Raw genomic sequence first — 20594 nt, forward strand, 5'->3', positions numbered from 1 at the left:
AGTCAACTGCAGTCGCTATGCATGGGCCAGGGTCTTTTTGGAAAAGGGTAATGCTTAATTTGAGCGGGTGGTAACTGGTGGGGCTCACCAGTGCTTATTTCTCATCATCAGATGTTTCCCAAGATCAAGAGAAAGTGGAAGGATGGAGGAAGAGAAAGACAGAAAAACTGTTACAAAGGGAGAAAGCAGGAACCTGCAAAAATTAGATAAACGGGTCGGAATTGGCTGTGAATGGATTAAAGAGTCATGCGGTGGATTGAAGACTACGCAGATATTTAATAGCTCCGGCTACAGGCTTCTGAACAGAGCTTTGGTCATCAGCACTCATTCTTTTACAGACTAATCACTGGGAGAGGGTCATGGCAAAGAATACCATCAAAATCTGCTTTGCAGCTCGACAAGAAGGAAAAAACGTGGATTTTTCACCTAAACACCACTCATTTTCGGACTGCCCACATCTCCCTGGGTCAAAAACCAATCAGAGCCTCATTCCGATTGGGTGAGAGAATCGAGTCAGAATTATTGAAACATCAGCTGGTTCAGCAATTCTTATTTGTTGATCTCAAAGAATCAGAGTGTGTTGAGAGCAGCTGAAAATAATTTCTGAAACAGCTGCCGAAGTTAGAACATTCTGATTGGCTGGTGGAAAACACTCTGATTGGTTGGTGAAAATCATTCATCATTGTCCTGTTACTACTTGCCCATTTTCTCACGGAGTGGGTGTAATAGGAAAAGCCAGCCAGTAATCTTGCAGTGCTAAGTGGATTGAAATGGTATTTGACCACTATTTGTGCAATGTTTTCAGTGAGCAGTACTTGGAAGTGGATCATGTTAAGGTGGATTCCCCCTTGGAATCTCTTCCCTACTGCAAACGGGAAACAAATTACAGCAGGCGTCCTCCCATATGTGCAAGGGATTGATAATAAGGAACTCTGCTTGTGTGTATCTGAAATTTAAACCTGACATGTTCACGCTCCAATGAGGGCTGAGAGCCTGGCATTAGCTGCCACTTAAGCCGTATTTATGTCTTGTGTGGGGAGTTGCTGGTGTGTGCCAAGGCCTTCAAGCTCAAAGCAAGTCCTTGTTGGAGTCACCCTTTTAAGGCATAGTGTGTGAAAAGATAACAGTGGAATTGCCCATACTAATAAGGAAAGGACAATCTGAATAATATAAACTAGAATATTTGGTAATTTATTTTTAATTAATAATTAATTAAATGATTGCACACGTGTACAATGTCCTTGTCATTTTTACTTTTGTATGGTCATCCACCTTTATTTTCTCGTTCCCTCTACCTTCTCCATTGCAGCCTTCCATTTCTCTCTCCACAGTCAATTCTTTTTTCTCCCTTGTTTTTCACCTCAAAATCTCACTATCCCTCCTTCTCGTTGCCTAACTGTTTTTTTCAAAATGTTCTATCCTTCCAGTCTTTTCTCCTCTCTCCGTTCTTCACACTCCCTTTGCTACCCTTCTATTTTCCTGGTTCTTCTTAGGTTTTTCTCCTTTTCTAACTCTCATTATATCTCTCTTTCTCTTCTCTATTTCTTACCTAACTGCCCATCTGTGCTCTTCCATCATAATCCCTTTTTTTTCTCCCTCCATCAGGTCTCATCCCTCACTTTTCTGTCACATGTCTAATTGCCCTCCTCTTTCCCCCGGCCTCCTTCTTTTTGTATCAGTTGTTTTCCTCCTGCCTGCCATGCTCCTTTTCCTTCCCTCCACTGCCGTCCTTCTCATTTTCTTCCTCTAACGCCTTTGTCGCATTTTCTTTCATCTCTTTTCATTCTCTTCCTTTTCTTTCTCCTCAAATGCCTTTCCCATAATGAGCGCAGTGTACAGACTGCGAATGCTCCCTATTGCATCTTCCCTGGGTTGGGGCCTGCCTCGGTCTCGCTCTTCCGCCTGCCCCCAGGAAGTGTCAACACAGAGACAGCCAAGGGGGGCAGCATAAACACTTTGTGAGGGGAATGGACAGCCTGTTTAATAGTCTGCAACTGCTTCAGAGCGCTCTGAAGCTCCTTTCACCTTTCGGCCCCAGTGCCGCTGCCCCGGCTACATCATTGATAGCTGCGCCCATGGATGACCTACGATCTCAGCTCTGATCTACCCGTTGAATCCCATCAGGTGTTAACTATGCCCCAAAAACCTGGGAGCAGGACAAATAATTTCACTATCACATAATTCTGTTTGATATGTTGTACTTTTGAATTGGTACAAGGGATCACTCAGAAGCCAATTACGAGGGCCAAACACTCATGCAAAGATGGCTTACCATGGACACTTGAGATCCTCCAGGTGGCTTACAGATCTGAGAGTATGCTTGTGCTGAAGATTAATCCTTCGATCATCGCATCTTATTACGTAGGGTCTTTCCTTGTGTAGGCAGCAGGGACCCTCTCTAGAATGCTTTACAGATCTTCTCAGTGAAGACCTGCTGGTTACTTCTCAATGTGGATTACAGCTGGGGTACGTTTTGGGAATCTTGGCATCTGTTCAGTATTCCTATATCCTTTGGATATGTCTATGAACATACTAAAGCCTCAATGTCATAATTCTGGTGTCACACTGACTCAGAATTACTGTACTCACCTTAAATGAGTAAGTGTACGTCTATAATGTTGCAGCACGTGGTCCTGCCTTCATGGGACAATACGCTTGCCCCTCTTTTTTTATTTTTTATTACTTGAGCCAAACGCATGCACATTTAATGGTGACAAAAGCTGACAGACTTTGACAATTGCCCCAGATGTGATCAGACATCGGAGATGGCCACAGAGTTATGGAATAAACGTTAAAGTTGCCTCTCTGCTATGTAATTTATAATGTAGAACTCTAAAAAGGAGCTAGTTCATACTTTATGAGCACATTCTGCTGGAATGTGTGCTTATTGGACAGATATTGAAGCGAGAAGCGTCTGTTACCACAATACAATGCAAAGCTCTTGATTGGCATGACAAGACAAACAAGTGTTTCCAAGCTTAACACATAAAAATAAAATTAATATTTCAATTTCTTCTGCAGTTTCTGGGTCATTGGAAAGTCCATCATTTTCACACTGGAGCTCTCATTTCAAGTTCGTCAGAATGAACATGCTATTTATCTCACCTGATTACTAATGATATTGCATTGTTCATTATTTAGCGGATGCAATAAATAGCACGTATCATGACTTTTTGCAGAACAACATGTTGATTTTTTATGCTTAATGCACCAAAAACTGCATAGTATGGTAAATATAGCTGTGACCATAACTCGAGTAATTCACTGTAGCATAATCATATGGAAGGACCCCTAAATTATGTGAGATTATGCATAATTGCACAGGAGGAGTTATTCTGCACATCTCAATATTTTCTGAGCGTAAAAACCCCCCTTGCATACAAAATGGACACGAGGGGGCATTTGTGCTAAGAAATAGCACTAAATGCAACAGAACATGATAAGCAGTCAAGATCAGCCGCTCGCACTTGCTCAGTGTGCACATGGGGTAGGATTTTCCCTTTATTTAGTTCTATTTCCTTAGCACAAAATGTACCCTCACACCAGAATGCATGAGAGGATGCATTTTGAATTAAGAAATAGTGCTAAATGCAACAGAACATAAACAGCAGTGCAAGCAGCTGCTCACCTTTTACTAAATGTACTCTAGTGGGGTGATTTTTTGCTCCATGTTACTCTTGATTATGCAAGAGGGCGTAATTGCATTTTAGCAGTAAATCTGATCCAAAGAGTAACACAGAATTGCCAAAATTACCCAGGTTACTCCCGCATAATTGAAATTCTGCCCAGGCCTAAGTAAATACTGTATTCTTTCCCCTACAAAATTCTTGCAAGTTTGACTTGATGAAATTCAGTGAAGAGTGAGGTATTTGACTCACTGAGTGATAACTGGATGCATTAAATATCACCCAACTTGTAATTCCGACCCACACATAATCCTATTTAGATGTTGACAGATGGAGTCTGTCTCATTTAGATGTTGACAGAAGGAGTACTCCATCAAAATGTAAAGATGTGCGTTCTTCCATTTTACAAGTGCCGTTGGCTTAAATGCACATGTAATACAGCGGAAAGGACATCTGTATCCCGTCCACCAAACTCCAAATAAGGCCCTTAGCCTCTTCTTTGTGACACATATAGAGATAGTTTACTGGTCTCCCCAATGTTTCTGGCAGGCCTCCTTCAGGTTTACTACCAAAGGCTTACGTTTCCCCACTGTAAGTGTCTCAAATGTATTTCTAAGTCGAACCTTATAGAAGAAAGTGTCTCTTGATTCTACACATGATGCACAGCTTGTTCTCTGGTCTTACAGGCAGATCTTCTAGGTACTACAGTGTGATAGCTCTTCACTCTAACAGTCGACTTCTTGTGCCTGCTCCGTGGCCCAAGTAGAACCTCTCTGGGGGTCGCTCCATCAGATACTTATGCCCTTTGATGCCGGATGACGTCCCTGTGCACACTGCAGAATCACCTTTCTTTTAAACAGGCCCTGAAAACTTTATTGTTTGGTTTAAGTGTTTTAAGTGTTGGTTGTCTTATCTTTTTTCTACTTCCTGATTTTTTAGGTGCCTCACCGCATCAAGCTTCTCCACGAAGTGTCCGAATGCTTCATAAATTGTAAATGAATTGAAGTGAAGCTTCTTACAGTGCAAACTGCTGGCAGATTCTTACCTCAGTCTTTTGTTTTGATGTCAGCCAGTCTGTATGCAGGGTCGGACTGGGACAGAAAATAGGGCTGAGCAGTCAGCAGGGGTGTAGCTTCAGAAGGGGTGACTGGGGTGTTATAACCCCATAATAAATCCATTATCTTGTAAAATGTTGGGCAGAGGTGCCTTCAGTCGGGTATGGTGAGGTGTCTGTTGGCTTTCACCTAGGATTTTTACATGCACACACAGGTAAAAACATACACACGTACTCTATCCCTCCTCTCCGTTTTGAAATTCTTAAAACAGTTCAGTTTTACAACATATTGGGGCATATTTAAGAGCCCATTGCGACACCTTAGTGTAGTTTTCTGATGCTAAGGCGGCGCTAAGGTGGCCTTTTCCCTGCATGCATTGTGCCACTTTGTATCCCCTTGCGCCACATTATGCCTGCACCAGTCACAATGTATGCAAGTGGGGCGTTCTGGGGCTAGAAGGCCCACAAAAATGGGGCAGTGAAATTTAACAGATAAAAACCTATGGGTCTCCTTGCACTTTGCTACACGAGCATAACATTTTTTGACGCTAGTGTAGCAAAGCTCCACAATAGCGTCAAAAATGTTGACGCTATTGTGCTAACTAGTGCCATGGGTGCAGAAAAACTAGCGCATCATAGCTGAGGCGCCACTTTTTCATAAATGTGGGCCATTGTTTTTTAGTAACCCTTACAATCCACACGGCTGTCCCTTCCCATTCTCCCTTAAGCCCCCTCATGCTCTGCTTTTCAAATAATGTATTTTACCATGGAATGCCAGCATGCTCTACAGGTGTTTTGCAATGTGCAGATGACTGGAGGCATTTGTTCTTGCTGCGGGCAATGTTTATGGTAATATCAGAAAAATTAACAGTTAAAAATGACTCATTAGGCAACAAAACTGGCCCACAAACAGCCAAGAAATAACATGCACTCTTACTGTCAGACCCGCCGTTTAGGCATTGTCTGATTGCCCTAAAGTCCAGTGCAATAGGTCCCCATTTTGCATTTGCAGAGAGTGTGCTTTATGTTTTTTATTATTACACTGAGATGTTCTGCAAGTGATTTGTGCCATTTTAGATTTGTTTACCTGCTTGTTTTGGACCTATTGTAAATTCCCCCCAACTGCCCATGTGTCCTATGTCAGGATCCTGTTGAGTGCTGCTGAAGAAGGATTCTGGGTCTAACATAATATTCTAAGCATTCTTTGAGTATTATACCTCACAAGTGCTGTGTATATATATTTCTACTGAAATCCATGCATGTTGTTTTGTGGATTGGGCTCGTGTTGCGTTCCAGAGGGCCCTGATTGCTGTAAACAAAAATCATTATAATTTTAAATACAACAAAATTTCATTCATTTGAAGGGCTGGATGCGTGTTGCACTGTATCCTGTACCCTTGAAGGGCTGGATGCGTGTTGCACTGTATCCTGTACCCTTACTATGTTCCATGTAGAGCTGTGGGCCTGGGCCTCTTAATATAGTGACTGAAGGGTAGCTATAGGACCCTGCGTGTCCAGTTAGTGTGTAAATTAATCTTCTGCTGCGAACATAGATGCATTCCCTAGCCAACAAACTCTAAGAAAATATTGTAGTTCTGCTGACTGCTATATAACTGAGCAGACTAGTGTGGGTGAGATGCTGATTAGGCGTAGGTGTAATTTCAATTACACTGGAGTAATCAGAGTAATTTTGGTGATACCATGTTACTCTTTGATGCTGAACTTCTGCTAATTAAGCAATTACTCCTGCTCGTGTAATTATAAGGAATTTGGCGGGGTGAGCCTACAGTGAGAGCACATCTAACAAGAGGGAGTGGCCAATCACATTTGCTATTCATGTTCTACTGCACTTAGCACTATTTCTTAGTGCAAAATGTATTCCTGCGTCCATTTTGGACTCAAGGATGCATTTTGCACTAAGCAAACCCCAAGAGCACATTTAGTGTGCACAGGTGGCTAATCACATCCCATATTTGTTTTCTATTGCATTTAGCACTATTTCTTAGCATAAAATGCATTCTCATGCCCATTTGGACGTGTGGAGGCATTTCTGCTCTAAATAAATAGCGCTAAATGCAAAATTACTCTTCTCGCATACCTTCCCGTAATCTTGCAAATTGGCTGGTATTTCTGTGTGATTAGACTACAGTGGATTACGCGAGTTATGCCTGCCCGTTCTGCTGACCCTATTGCCTCTAACTATTCTTATGGTCAGGAAGCCGGAATGGCGCAACAGTGCTAAATTTGGGGAGAATATAGAAACATGTACTTTAATGATAATGAGTGAACTTCTGGAAATGGTGCTGGAGGACCTGTGGCGATGAAGTGCAGAATGGTGTGGGAGTAAAATGGTTAAAAAAATCTTCACACTGCAAAATTTACCTCAAACAGATCTCCCACATTTCACTGTATCGGAGACTGTGTTAAGTCTCAATTTATATGAGGCAATGTACCCCTGCTTTGAGCCGCCTCCCCAGTCATCACAATCAGAAATACAAATCATTAAGTAAATGGTGAGGCCCACTCAATAATTGTGTCCAGATCAATGAAAGCTAAAAGTTTTATTACAGAATTAAAATTAATGGCTCTCAAAAGCAGAGGTATGACTTATACACAGTATGCAAAAATCCCAAGTGGGCAGCAAAGTCAATAGACACATGCACAGCATCCCTAGTAGCATTCAGAAAATCTGCAGCTCATCCCCAACATTGAGGGCTTTTATATCTTATTTTTTGCAAATGGAAATACAGAGACCACAGTCTGAGTAAATGTATCATTTCATCAGCCAGTCAGAGCACATGAAAAATAAACGTCACATTGCCTTAATACCTAAGCTCTAACATACTCCATGAATAATTATTCATCACCCTCTATATTAATGTCGCCTGGAGATGCTAGAAAATAACTAGGTACATAAAACATAAACTTTGTTATGTGAAAGAATGGAGCACAGTGAACTTGCAGAAAGACCTGGGATTGTTAAAAATTGTGGCGGAATAAGGAAAAGTTAATCAAGAGAAGAATACCAATAACAGTGGAAATAAACCAATACATTTTTGCTTGACTGTGTGCTGCAGAGTTTGCGAGGAGAGATGGTGGGTGCCGTGTTTGCACTAAAATATGGCCTGTCCAACATACATCATAAAACACACTTCTAAACATTATAAAAATGTTTTTATAAAAGCAAGAATACTACAACAGTTTATACATGTATCAGTGAGTGTAGAAAATGCATTCTTCTCATTGTTATTGATGCACTAAAATATAACTTCAAAAAATGCCTTGTAATGGTGAGGAACTGCTGAAGGCAAGGGAGGTGGTAAGGCTTTTAGAGTAGAGAAGATAAATGGAGCAACATGACGTGAAGCGGGAATGCTCAATGTGAAGAATCAGTATGGAAAGGTGCAGGCACGCTGACGGTGGACAAGCTGTGAAGAATGGTGTAGGAATGAGGGTTGTAATGGAGCTGCAGAACACCATTGTGCAGGATTTTTGTACGTGGGTTGGCTGTGTTGATTACTTCAATAGCACTAAGTATGGTGAGTCAGAGGAATGGTGAAGTTGGGCTGAGCATGGAGAAAGTCATTTCCATTAGTAAGGCCCAGAAGACAGTTGTGTACATTTGCCTTGTACGGTGAACATGAGGATTTTATCTCCTTTTTCTTTGTGTCTCTTTTCTCAGACCGTGAGCGCATTGGACAAGACTCCACATATGAGCAGGAGGGGAAGGTGCAGTTTGTCATTGATGCTGTCTATGCAATGGCTCATGCACTGCATAACATGCACAAGCAGTTGTGTCCAGGGAAGGTTGGGCTCTGCTCCAGGATGGATCCAGTGGATGGCGTTGAGCTGCTTAAGTACATCCGGACCGTCAACTTCTCAGGTGGGCCATCAGGACAATGTTCTCACGATCCTCGATTTAGGCAATGATAAACATGCCATGAACGTCACTTGGTTTTTCAGGCACTGTGAACCTATTGAAACATTCTCCAAGATCCTCAAGCCAAAGACCTGCTCTGAACATGTCCCACATGTCTAGATCTGACATGTGGGTGTGGGTAAGATGGCCAATGTGAAAGCCAGATACGAAACTGAAAGGTGCTCTTAACCTATGAGCCTCCCCACAGTCTATTCACAGAGGAACCACAAAGGTCCAGATTACAAGGGGCATGCAGTCACATGTAGCCAGTTTCCATCAGCAGTATTACGTAATAAGGGAACGTGCAATCTGCATCTGATTTCGAGTAACAATCCTCTGAATGAGGGATAATATCAAAATTGCATTCTGAGTGCACCAAAAATATTATGCTCTAGTTGTCTCCCTGGTGTGCAGCAGGTTCTTACAGCCACAACTCTGGAGGGCACAGTTGGCACTCAACCCATGATACAATTTCGAGCAAAAAAAGGAGTTTACGCCCAAACCGGAATTGCCAGCCAAGTTGTAACTACAGGCAAAAATTATATAGGAAATTACATTGTTTGTGCTCACACTTCAGGTTTTGTCTCATTGCCACCACTCCCCAAATTACTTCTCTCCACACCACCTGTGTTTCAATTCTATACTCCAAATACATTGTTTGTTTCACTCCTTCAATCTGCTCCTTTTTTGTGCATTCCTATCCGCACAAGTGGCTTACTTCCGGCCACACACCCAATGTCTTTCTCCTAATCCCACTTCCGAACATCTTTCTCAATTGTCTCTATCCCACCTCATTCCTTCTGTTCTAACCCACCGGCACTCCACCTCCAAGCATTGCTCTGCGTGCTACCCTCCTTCCACTGACTTTTGTCTCTATACTCATCCACACCGTCTGTGTCTCCTCCTCTTCTTTCACTGGCAGCTTTGATTTCTTTCTAGTTCTCATCTCCTCTTCTGCCTCCATTCCTCTTTTCTTGTACCCTGACTCTCTTTTTCAATCAGTTCCAGTGTTTTTATCTCTTTTCTTTAACCCTTCTGTTGCTCTACTTCCCTTGAAATGTTTCCACTTTCATTTATTTCCTCTAGTTGCACTACTTGATCTGCTTCCATTCTCCATCTCCCCACAGGATCAGGTTTCTTTAATGTGGTCAAGGTTCCCTAAAACATTCCAGACAGATGGCTGGCCTCTTAATATGTGTTCATCTCAGAATTCTTAAAATGGCATATTAGGCAATTGTTTACTCTAATCTCCAGGAGAATATGTGATAACAATGTGTTTTAGAAAAGAGATATTCCACAGCAGTAACAATAGGAAGTGGAAAGTAGTTGTCAACCATTCAGATAGTTTGCAAGCCAGTATCTGAAAAATGAGACGTTCTGGTGTTTACATGAGACCTAGAGCTTGATGCTCCTAGATAGATCCTACATCAATTGATAAACTATGTGACAAGCTGCTCTTGACTCTTGATCAGTACATTGGCCTCTGATGTGAGAGGGATATTGACACACACTTCTCAGCATGTCCATCAATATTTTGGTGCATGTAGGGGATACAAACTATGCATCCTTTAAAGAGTACAAGGCACAGAGAGGTCATCAGCTAGTATGGGAAATTAAAGAACCTGCTTTCCATCTGCATCACCGTTAGAGACAGAATCTGGTGGACCATCATACAATTTGTGTGGTATCTGGTAGAAGAAAGATGTGCTTCGTAGAGGGTCAGCACACAATGGTGTCAGGATCCACACCCTTTCTGGATTCTTCCTGTAGTATACAAACAGAGATTATTTCCTGATCTAATAAACACTAACAGGTGCTACTCGTAGCCATTTGAGACGTCATTGTGTGCATTGCTCTTACCAAGGTTCTTAGTATACTCTAACCTGCAACAGCATTCTTATGTGTAGGGCAAAATACCAATGTAGACAAAGAGGAGCTGCCTTATGGCAGAATCCTAATTGTTTAGGTAGAGCCCACTAAACAGTGGAGCTATCTGGTTGCAAAAGACTTATTGTGGGCTTACCTGGGCTCAAAGACTTATCTGGGCCAAAAGGTGAGACTTTTTTTTGTTCTTTGCCAGTGGTTGTTGTGTATTCAGACTGAAACCAAGGGCATATTGCCTCCATCTGAAGAGAGACAGTCAGAAGGGTCAGTATAAATAAGTGCCTCTATGGCAGGTTGTTCACTCCTTGGCTTCCTTTGGAGCTGGACCGAATCACTGTGATCCCAGTAGAGGTGAACGAGCCAACAAATTAAAAGGGGGAGCCAAGCCAGAGCTGATCCATGGGTCTGGCTTGGCTCTTAGAGCCTGTGCATGAGCCGAGACCAAAACATGTCTGCCATATAAATCATATAACAAATATCACATAAAATATGATGAATTCTCTTCAAAATTTACAAAAAACGTTTTGTTTTTTTAAATGTGGAAGTGTTGACATTAAACCACTCCTCTTTTTGCATGTTTACTCCCACATTTTTGAGCTGATGCTGCTGGTTTTTCGACTCTGGGAGTGAACTGAGGCCTGCTAACCAGACCTCATTGCCAGTATTTTAACCTCATACAAATTGTATGTTGGATTGGATACACTGAGTTGGCAAGGCCTGGCTTACTTATAGGTATCTAGTATGTGGTACCCAGGGTATGTAAAACAGAGTATCTAATCAGGGCTGCAGCACTGTTTGTGCCATCCTTCGTGTGACAATGTACACAATGGTTCTCAGCCAGCCTCTGCAGACTGGAAGGACAATGTTTACACTGACAGTTCGACATTGTCATTTAAACCAACTGCAAAGCCACACTTCCTCTTAATATTATATGTAAGTCTCCCCTAAGGAAGGCCTATAGAGTCCTATGGCAGGGAGCTTTTTTTTGCTAAGTAAAACATATGTTTTGCACTATGTCTTAGCAGCAACACTTCCACATTGTCATTTTGCTGTGGGTAAAATTGAAAATTGGTTGCCCCATTGGCCAATACAGAGTTACCTGGCAGCATCCCAACCCGGCTAACTTTTGACTGTGACTACCAAATTCAGTCGTGTAAGGTATCAAATTAATTGTGGCATTAAATGCAACCTTAAACCCAGGTCGAAAGTAGTGTCCCTCTTAAAGGTAGGCAACTTTTAGAAAGTTGCCACTCTGTGTCCTGCTCATTCAGTGGCCTCATAAAGGCATACACAGACAGACAGCTTTCTGACCGCCTGGGGAGACATGTGAACGACTCCCAGACTCAGAAACAAAGGCAGTGCCACAGCAGCGAGGTTAGCCCAGAGGCGTGCTTCAAAGAGGAAGCCGCCTGGCCCAACACCCCTGAGCAGGATGCCTTTTGTTCCTGTAGACAGCATGGAGACCTGGCCAGAGAGGGGAATCTTTCCCCCAAACTGGTTTTACCATGTGCGTGTTGACCTCAGGTAGTCACACCTTTATGGGGGCTACCTTGCTCCATAATGTCCGACTAAGGCTTATGCCATCTTGAAGTGTGCTAAAATGTGACAATCTGGGATAGCTGGAAGCAGAGACTCAAAGAGCCAGTTGGCTGACCTCCTGGAATGTCAGTGGGGACATTAAAGCTGAAAGAGCCCGTCACATCTCTGGTAGCCACCACAAATGTTTTGCTAATACCAGATGATGGGCACCCCAAAGGACAATTCGGGGATAGCCAAAAGGTGCACCTGTGTCTGCTGAACCCGTGGCTGTTGGTTATGACCAAATTAGTTTTTCAAGAGGGACACCAGCCTCCACCAAAGATTTTCACTGTGACCACTGTGTTGCAAAAAGGCAAGGTTTGCATCAGCAGCCGTTGTAACCCTGCAAAGAGGACTTTGTGGGACCCTGAGATCCGTGGACAGAGACGCCCCCTACTCACTGGTGGACTGAGGACTCAACCCGACTTCAGCTCCATCGACTGTACGGCATCAGGAGTATCTTTGAGCCTGCATTCCTTAGCATCAGGACCAATCCATTCTCATCTATGGCGGTCATCCTATAAAGTTTGGATCTTGCTCTAAAAACTCTCTGGTGGCCAGGTAGCTGTCCAAAGTATCCTTCTGTCCCCTTAGACCTCTGTCCTGTTGGATTTGGTCACACAACGCGGGCTGGAGTTGTCAAACTAACTTTTATAAACTTTTCAAAAGTTTCTAAACTTTCTGTTGGCCAATGCTTGTTTGCGGTTTATATAAAAGTTATTTATTATTTCTAAAATCTGTATCTCCAGAATCCTCTGGTGGATTTTGATGATTAAGGTCTCTAAAAATGTATGAACACCTGCCCTATTTTTAAAAACTGGTGTTGTTTCTTTCCTGTTTGACTTTTTTATTCTCTTGTTCCTTTACTAAGCCTTACTGCTCAAAGCCACAGCTACCTAGGGTTGAGTTAAGTAAATGTACCTGACTGGATCCAAGGCGGTATTTGTGAGTGTACTGCATGGTAAGGCTTCCCAGCAATACCATATTGTACACCCAATCCTCACAAATACCACCCTGGCAACTGTCCCATTAATGAAATACAAGGGAATACTGTTGTCATGTGAACACTGTATGAGGCCAGATTTTAATAGACAGAGCAATATTATAGTCTAAATTAAACACAATAGGTTAAACACAACATGTTTTTATAAAGCTGGAATTCTGAACTCTTGTCTTTCAAGGTGCTTTCATATGCAATAGTGAAGAAGGAAGATCGATAAAATGAAATATTTGCCAAAGATCACCCAATTTGGTTAAGCGTGGAAGCCACAACTAATACAGGTTTTCTTGTTTCACTTTGTATGAATCAGCCACTAAATGGGTATTCGTATCTCATTTTTATTTCAAACCTAAATACTTTGCTTTTACCTCTCTGTGCAATAGGGTAGTGCGAGGGTGGGAGGCAGAAGCAACACGAAAGCTCGGCTCGTTATGGGCTTGAGGTTCCAACAGGACCCTGATCTGAGCCAAAGGTAGTCCTCAGGCTTGAGGCTTGCTTGCCCTTCCTGCAGCTTATCCACCGCTACATCACAGCAATTACTAAGTGGACCTGTTGCTTGGCTACTGAAGATTAAATTGCATGACAACCTCTGGCAGCGAAAGCTCTTTCTTTCTGTAATCATATGGGTAGGGGAAGAGTAACTTCTCTGGTAACCAGGTCTCTGATGCTCTGGCCTGTACTGACAGCTTGCATACGTCCAAGGTCGGACAGGGATAGAAATAGGTCTTGACACCACTTTAAAAGTGGCCTCCATTAGAGAATCAATAGCTAAAAGGAGGCCCACAGTTGAAAACCAGGGCAGATTGGACATGCAAAGACCCGCTGCATAGTTTGTTTGCAAGTTATGGGGCTCTACATACATCTATGCTTGCTGTGGGCAATGCTTGTGATAATATCAGATAAATCCCGCAGTAAAAACCGGCCCACCAGAGCATAAAGCAGCAGAACCTGACTTCTGCGCAAGGGAGTGCTGTTTACCAAAGAGGTGACCTCTCTGAAAGGTGACTGTGGACATAGGATGCAACTTTATTCAAGACGTGGATTACTACTTCTGGGTAACAAATGACCTTTTTAGATAGATCGATGGCATCTTCATTACACACATAAACCAGCCGCGATCCCTGGTTTGTTTGTCCATGAATAGATGTGGGTGACATTTTCCACATGGAAGCAGAAGGGGGGGGGGGGGGGGGGGGGTTCCTCAATATTTTGCATACTGTGCGGAAAAATGCTGATTCTGCTGATGCTATTCCACCGAGGTGGAAAGGACAGCAAATTAAGTATTTATTGGTGCGAGTGCAGCCTTGTGCGTTATATAAGTAGAGTTTCCGAAATGAATATTCCGAACATTATAAAAAAGGGGCGTTCAGCCGAATATGCTGCTTGTGGAATGGGGGAATGGCCGCAGTTTTTTTCATCAGTTCCACTCAGCCCTGGTCCTCATCGATTTAATTCAAAATGTGATATACCAGGACTCCGAGGAGCGAAGCGGAAACCTGCGATCTGCAAATGTCTTGACCCCCAGAGCTGTGAGGTACTGGATGAAGAGCAGGGCTTTAAGGGGGGTGAAAAAACTGGGCGTGCCAAGGGGGTGCCTGTATAATTAAGGGCACGGTTCAAAGCACTTCAAGCTTAGAATCTGTGCTTAGAATAGCCTGCCGCCCAAATGGTATTTTGCTGTTTCTTTCTGTCGTTGCATCTCTTACGCCTAAAACAAGCCAAGACTGTGTGCTTTGTCAGTAGTTGTTAGGTGCATAAGATAAACAAGTACAACAATGTATTTGTTGTATGTAACATTGGAAATGCTTCAGTTCTGAGATGATTAGACTGTGAAATAACTATGACAAAAGCAGTAAAGGGCGGTACTGCTGCCAAGCTAAGATTTTTTTGGTTCATCCTAAGAGTGAGGGAATAATGGAGAGCCCGATAGCCACCCGTCTCAGCACCTGCTTTTAGAACTGCTGATGGTGAGCACCAGCAGGACCCGGCCCAAATTAAAGCCCATTTGGAGAGGGAACACAGATGTAGGTCTTCCTTTTAAGAAGCATCAGCTATATGTACTAACTTTAATTAAAAAAATAAATAAAAAAATGAACGCACACATATGCCAAAGCGCAGCCTTACTCTACTTTTCTGATTCTGTTGTCAGTTGTGACTCGAGTCTTACTGTTGCTGGAGGCATCGGACCAAGACTAAGTTGACGAAAAAGGCTCCCATTGCAAGTCGATGCTGCATGCTAACACTCTTCCCAAAGATAGCATCCTCTATCCAGGTGCCCTATCCTCTCTCAGAGGCAACAGCAAACTCTTTCAGTCTCCCTCTGTCCCTCACTTCTGGGTCATGCGCAGTGGTTTTAATTTCACCCTTTCGACCACTTCTTAGACATTGCACAGGAACGCCTGATCAGTGGCATTTAGTGGGCATTGTAATGTGTCTAGGAGCTATTTAGGTGTGCCTCGATAGGTACTGTTGGTATAATCCTACCCTGGCAGTGCCAGTGCCTCTACTCTGTGGAAGAAACTTTGAAATTTTAAAAATATTATACTTTTCAGAATTAAAAATAACGATTAAATTTGACATTTGTGGGCCCTATACCAACTGGAAGTCTATCATTTGTATAGCTTTGTTTACTTTTGTGAGTGGAAGTGGGCATGGATCCGTCTTGTGGGGCCACATTTTATCCTGTCGGAGTGATGCTGAGACATGCTTACCATTATCAGTTTCACGTGGAATCAGGTTTAGCTAGTTTGGGCCTGTCCAGTGTCCAGTGGGCCGGAGAATGGATGTTTACCTTCAGAGGAGTGGGCAGTAACAATTAGCATAAGCTGGGTATCTTTAGCTCACCTGGCAAAGGACATTCCATGGGCACTTGAGGCTCATGAGTGGGTTAATGTATAAATAAATAAGGAGGGGGAAAGGTGAAGCTTTGTGACTGTCGGTCATTTCTTGGGGTATAAAGGAGAATGGCAGTAGTGTGATCTCCCAGATAGAAATGACGGGAGACACCTATATCAGGACAGCATCTTTAATCTGATAGCCCTCAAATCCACAGAGCAGGAGATGCAGCGGACTAGCCATTAGGGCAAACTGGCAAAAGACTTTGAGGCCAGTGTCTTTTTGTCTAGGACCTCCTCACTGTAGGTGGCCCCGTTCCTCTTTACGAGCACATTGAAAGGTAAAAGCATTTTTTGAAAAATGTGTTTTGCAGGACATCTACTGTCCACCAGTAGCCTAACCACACTCTCCTTGCAGTCTCCTCTGTGTGCAATTCATGTTCACAGTGTGTAGGAGCCACTTGTAGGCTCACAACCTGTCCAGGGACAAGAGCAACAGGTGGACAGTACACTAAACGTTCAAAAAGGCAGCAGTATAAGTGCTCACACACTGCCGCCATTCACCTCACTCTCATGCTGTCCAAGAGATGGCTGTGCACTCTCTTCCTGGCATGTGCTAATCTGAACTCCAACTGGTATGCATATAGGAGTGTCTTTTTAGTTCACAGCCTACAAGAAAGTGCAGCTGTGTGGTTGCTAAATACATCTTGGGGACATTCAGTAAGCTGACCTAGGAATGCATTCTGCCTGTTGCATGTCATTGGCTTTGTGATTTGCAAACTGACATTTTCTTGCTTTCCATTTGCTGACTTTCCATTTTTTTAGGCTGTCCAGCTTGAGTTCATACCTTCACTTGTCTAACCCTATTTACTGTAGCCTTCCAAGTGCTCCCTTTCAGTAAACAGGCCTGTAAATCGTGTTCATATCTCGTCACATGTGCTGTGAATTCAAAGACCGAGGTCAAATGCCAGGCCTGTATTCCGAATGTGCTTATTTACCTTTCTTTCTCTGACTCCAAAGCAAGAGGATATATGTGCCAATCTTGCTGGATACTGGGGTTAGGAAATAGTTTTTTTCTAGCTCAAAACAACATTTAAATCAACTGTGTAAGTATTTCAGAATTATGTCAGAATTAGAAACACAAATGTAGCACATTTTTGTTATTTCTGGTGTGTTGGATAGAAATACTGCACTCTATACAGCTGCAGTATACAGCACTTTACTCTACCCCATGGTACTCTATGCCATGCAAAACAATTGCACTCTACGCTACACCACTGTACTCTATGCCACTCTACTCCACTCTATGCCACTGCACTCTACTCCACTCTTAACCACTGCACTCTACTCTGCATTACTGCACTCACACTGTACTCTGCATCACTGCACTCAGACACTCTACTCGCAACTCTGCATTCTCCGCCAATTAACTCTATTCCACTCTATTTTGTGCTACTCCACTCTGCACCACTCTAGTCTGTGCCACTGCACCTGAACCACGGTACTCTGTGCCACTGCACTATACTATGCACCACTTTAATCTACGCCACTGCATTCTACAAGACTGAATTCTTTGCCTTTGAATTCAATGTCACTGCCCGCAATGCCACTGCACTCTACGCCACTATATTCTGCAACACTCCATGCCAATGCACTCTACATCAGTCCACTCTACTCTATGCCATTCCAATGTATGCTACACTACGCGACTCCACACTACACCACTCCAATACACGACCCACTCTGCCACTCTGCATTACAGCACTCTACTCTACTCTTCGCCATTCAACTCTACTACACTCCATGCTACTCTCCTCTACGCCACTAACTTTTAGCCATGCTGAACAGCAGCCTCACTGGTGTACAACATGGCAAAAACACATTGTAAAATCCCATAGCTCTTGCATAGGCAAGTCCTAATGGCTTTGCCAATGTTTCCCAATGGAGTCCTGAAGCTGTTTGTTAATTAGTTTTTCTGGTACTTTGCTGGATAGGGTAAGTTTGAGACTGGTGTAAAATTGGTCAAATCTATTGGATCAGAGGAGGTTTCTCACACAGTGCAGTCACTACGGTTATTTTAAAGGCCGATTCAACCGTGACAGATGTCTTTAGGAGTTTACACAAACAATGCTAAAGAATACTTTCTTTAAGTTGCATCACTGGCATATGTAATTGGATAGTTTTACATCGGTAACAAGAATTGGCCAAGCCAAAAGGTCTGTCTGATCTTCCACACCTGCATTTTTTTGTGCAGATATGCACGGGAGGCACAAAAAGTTTTAAAATAAAAATGCTCCCATCTAAAGGTGTCACTGAATTGTTTGAAAAAAAAAAGTAAAGATCAAAATACCCATTGCAAAAATAAATGTAAAAAAGCCCATTAAAGCTGAAGCGGAAGCAGAGACTGGCAGAACAACCCTATCTCTGATGTGGGCTACATTTTAGCTGGGTGTGCACAAGTAAAATCCATTTAGTGAGTGAAGAGAGTCAATGGCTGAAGTTTCCTGACCCATTGGCCCACGCTGTATTCTGTGATGGGTGGAAGCAAAATGTGAATGACACTTGAACAGACCAATCGATGAACAGAGCTGACCAAAGCCTGAGTATGTATACTGGTATGTATGTATGTATGTGCTTTAAAACAAAAAAAAACATGGCTTAGACTGTTTATTACATAAGTAGAACAAATACTGCAGAATAAGTTTGCTTTGATTTTTAAATGGTTACACGTGGAGTATTTCCTTCTTGTATTTCCATAGTGATTTAAAATGAGTTTAAAGTGCCACGTTTGTTATGCATGGTTTCAAAATCCAGATGCTTCATTTTTTCCCTGACTCTAAACGCGTTTGCTTCGTTCATCCTTGATGAAGGAATCCTCATGTTGCACAATGACGAGGGTGGTACTCCGCTGTTTTTAGTGTATTGTCCGTTTCACTATGGTGTGGTACCAGTTGGTGAGGTGCAGCTCCGTATGCAGGGGAATAAGCAGCTCTCCTGCTTGCACCTATCCCTGGCCCAAAGAATGCCCACCTACACACTTACTTTCCGCTGTGATCTTTGCAAATATCGCATTTTTAACGGAATACTTGGGTCTACACTTTTTGTTAGCAAAAAAGCAAAACAACGAGATGCAATACACAGAAATGTGTGTGTATTTTGATCTTTATTAATGTCTCAGAGCATAAAAAAAACTTCCAGTTAAACCAAGTTGTGCTAAAGCAAAAACCGTTTTGAAGACCCTTCTGCCATCAACTCGGAATTCTACACCTAATTTCTGGACTTTATGCCAAGAGGTGGCCAGGAGGGTGCTTTTCAACACACGTCTTCCTTCTTCAATTGCTGTGGCATATTTGACCCCCATCCGAACTACAGCCAAAGTGCAGGAGAAGTGCTCCACACATTAATGTTTCCAAGGGCAGTACCATTTTTCTGAACAATACCTAGAACAGAACTTAGTAAGACGACAGGAGACCCTAATCAGCGGTCCTTTCCAGTTGACAGTCTCATCAGCCGTGATCATAATTTCCATAACCTTGATAGATTCTGTTTTTCCTTACTGGGCTCCCATAAGACCTGACTGTTACTAGTAACAGACTGAGGTCCTACTTTTGCAAGTAAATCTATAATTCAAGGCTCAATTAGATTCTGACTTGGGATAGAGGTTTACTGCTCAGTTCTGCTAGGACCAAACATGTGCTTCCTCCTGAATACCTCACTGGCTCACAATTTGAAAAACACAGACTCAGGCCACCAAATAAGGGCATCTTAACTCTCCATGCTCCACATAAGATTATTCCAAGGGCAATAACGTTTTGGTAAAGTCCACAGAAAACCCTAAGCAAATGGTCTTTCCAGTTGACGGTCTCATTAGCCGTGATCATGATTTCCATGCCCTTGATAGATTCCTCCTTCCCCTGCTGGCCTCCCCTAAGAACTGACTGCTAGTAGTAACAGTCACAGGCCCCACTTTTGCAAGTCCGTCTGTGATTCAAGGCTCACATAGGTCCTTACTTGGGTGTGGAGGCTTTACTACCTATCTCTGCCAGGACCAAAGATGTGCCACCTCCTCCTACATTCCTCACTGGCTCAAAATTTGGAAGACCGAATCCCAGGCCTTTGGAACAGGAGATTTTGAACTCTTCATGCATTATGGTGTACAATTCCAGTTCCTCTCCTTTTATAAATTAAACAATTTAATGGATGGTAGCTCATTGTTTTTCAACAGTGTCGAGGAGATTCATCGGAGTCCTTGAGATGTAAACTGTACAGGGTTTCCACCAGACCACCATTCACTGAGCTTGTTGGAGTGCCATTTGACATCCTATTTGCCCTAAAATTAGGGATAATACCATCTTTAAAAAGATCGATAATATTTAGAGTAACAAATAATCAAGTCAGTCTCTACTTAGTCACCACCCTGAAAATGTTCAATGAACAGATTGTATGCAGACATTTCAAGATAAACAGCACTTACCTTCAGGGAGACCTAATCCTACCCTGATTCAAGAGGTAAGATTTGTAAAAGGATGCTTGTATCTGTGTGACAATGTCTCTTCTTCTTTGAGATTCTTGGGATTCAGACAAATTGAATGGACAAAGAAGACCTGTGATTTCACCTGTCTTTCTTTCGATATTCTGTTAGTCCACCCGTGCTTCTCAAAACTCCGGAATCAGAGGCATCATCTGAAAGTTCAGACAT

At 42.7% G+C, this 20594-nt stretch overlaps 1 protein-coding gene and 1 long non-coding RNA gene across 2 annotated transcripts in view; one reads left to right on the plus strand and one right to left on the minus strand.

The window, feature by feature from the left end:
- GRM4 (glutamate metabotropic receptor 4) overlaps window positions 1-20594 on the plus strand; it is a 970099-nt gene that overhangs the window by 759248 nt on the left and 190257 nt on the right. The window contains exon 7 of the mRNA XM_069238851.1: window positions 8363-8563. Within this exon, the coding sequence (XP_069094952.1) occupies window positions 8363-8563 (201 nt within the window). The remainder of the gene's footprint in view (window positions 1-8362; window positions 8564-20594) is intronic.
- The window catches only part of LOC138300025 (uncharacterized), a 169297-nt gene that overhangs the window by 59829 nt on the left and 88874 nt on the right, over window positions 1-20594 (minus strand). The gene's annotated exons all lie outside the window — the stretch shown is intronic.

The sequence above is a fragment of the Pleurodeles waltl genome, chromosome 6, assembly GCF_031143425.1.
Source record: "Pleurodeles waltl isolate 20211129_DDA chromosome 6, aPleWal1.hap1.20221129, whole genome shotgun sequence".
NCBI classification, from domain to species: domain Eukaryota; kingdom Metazoa; phylum Chordata; class Amphibia; order Caudata; family Salamandridae; genus Pleurodeles; species Pleurodeles waltl.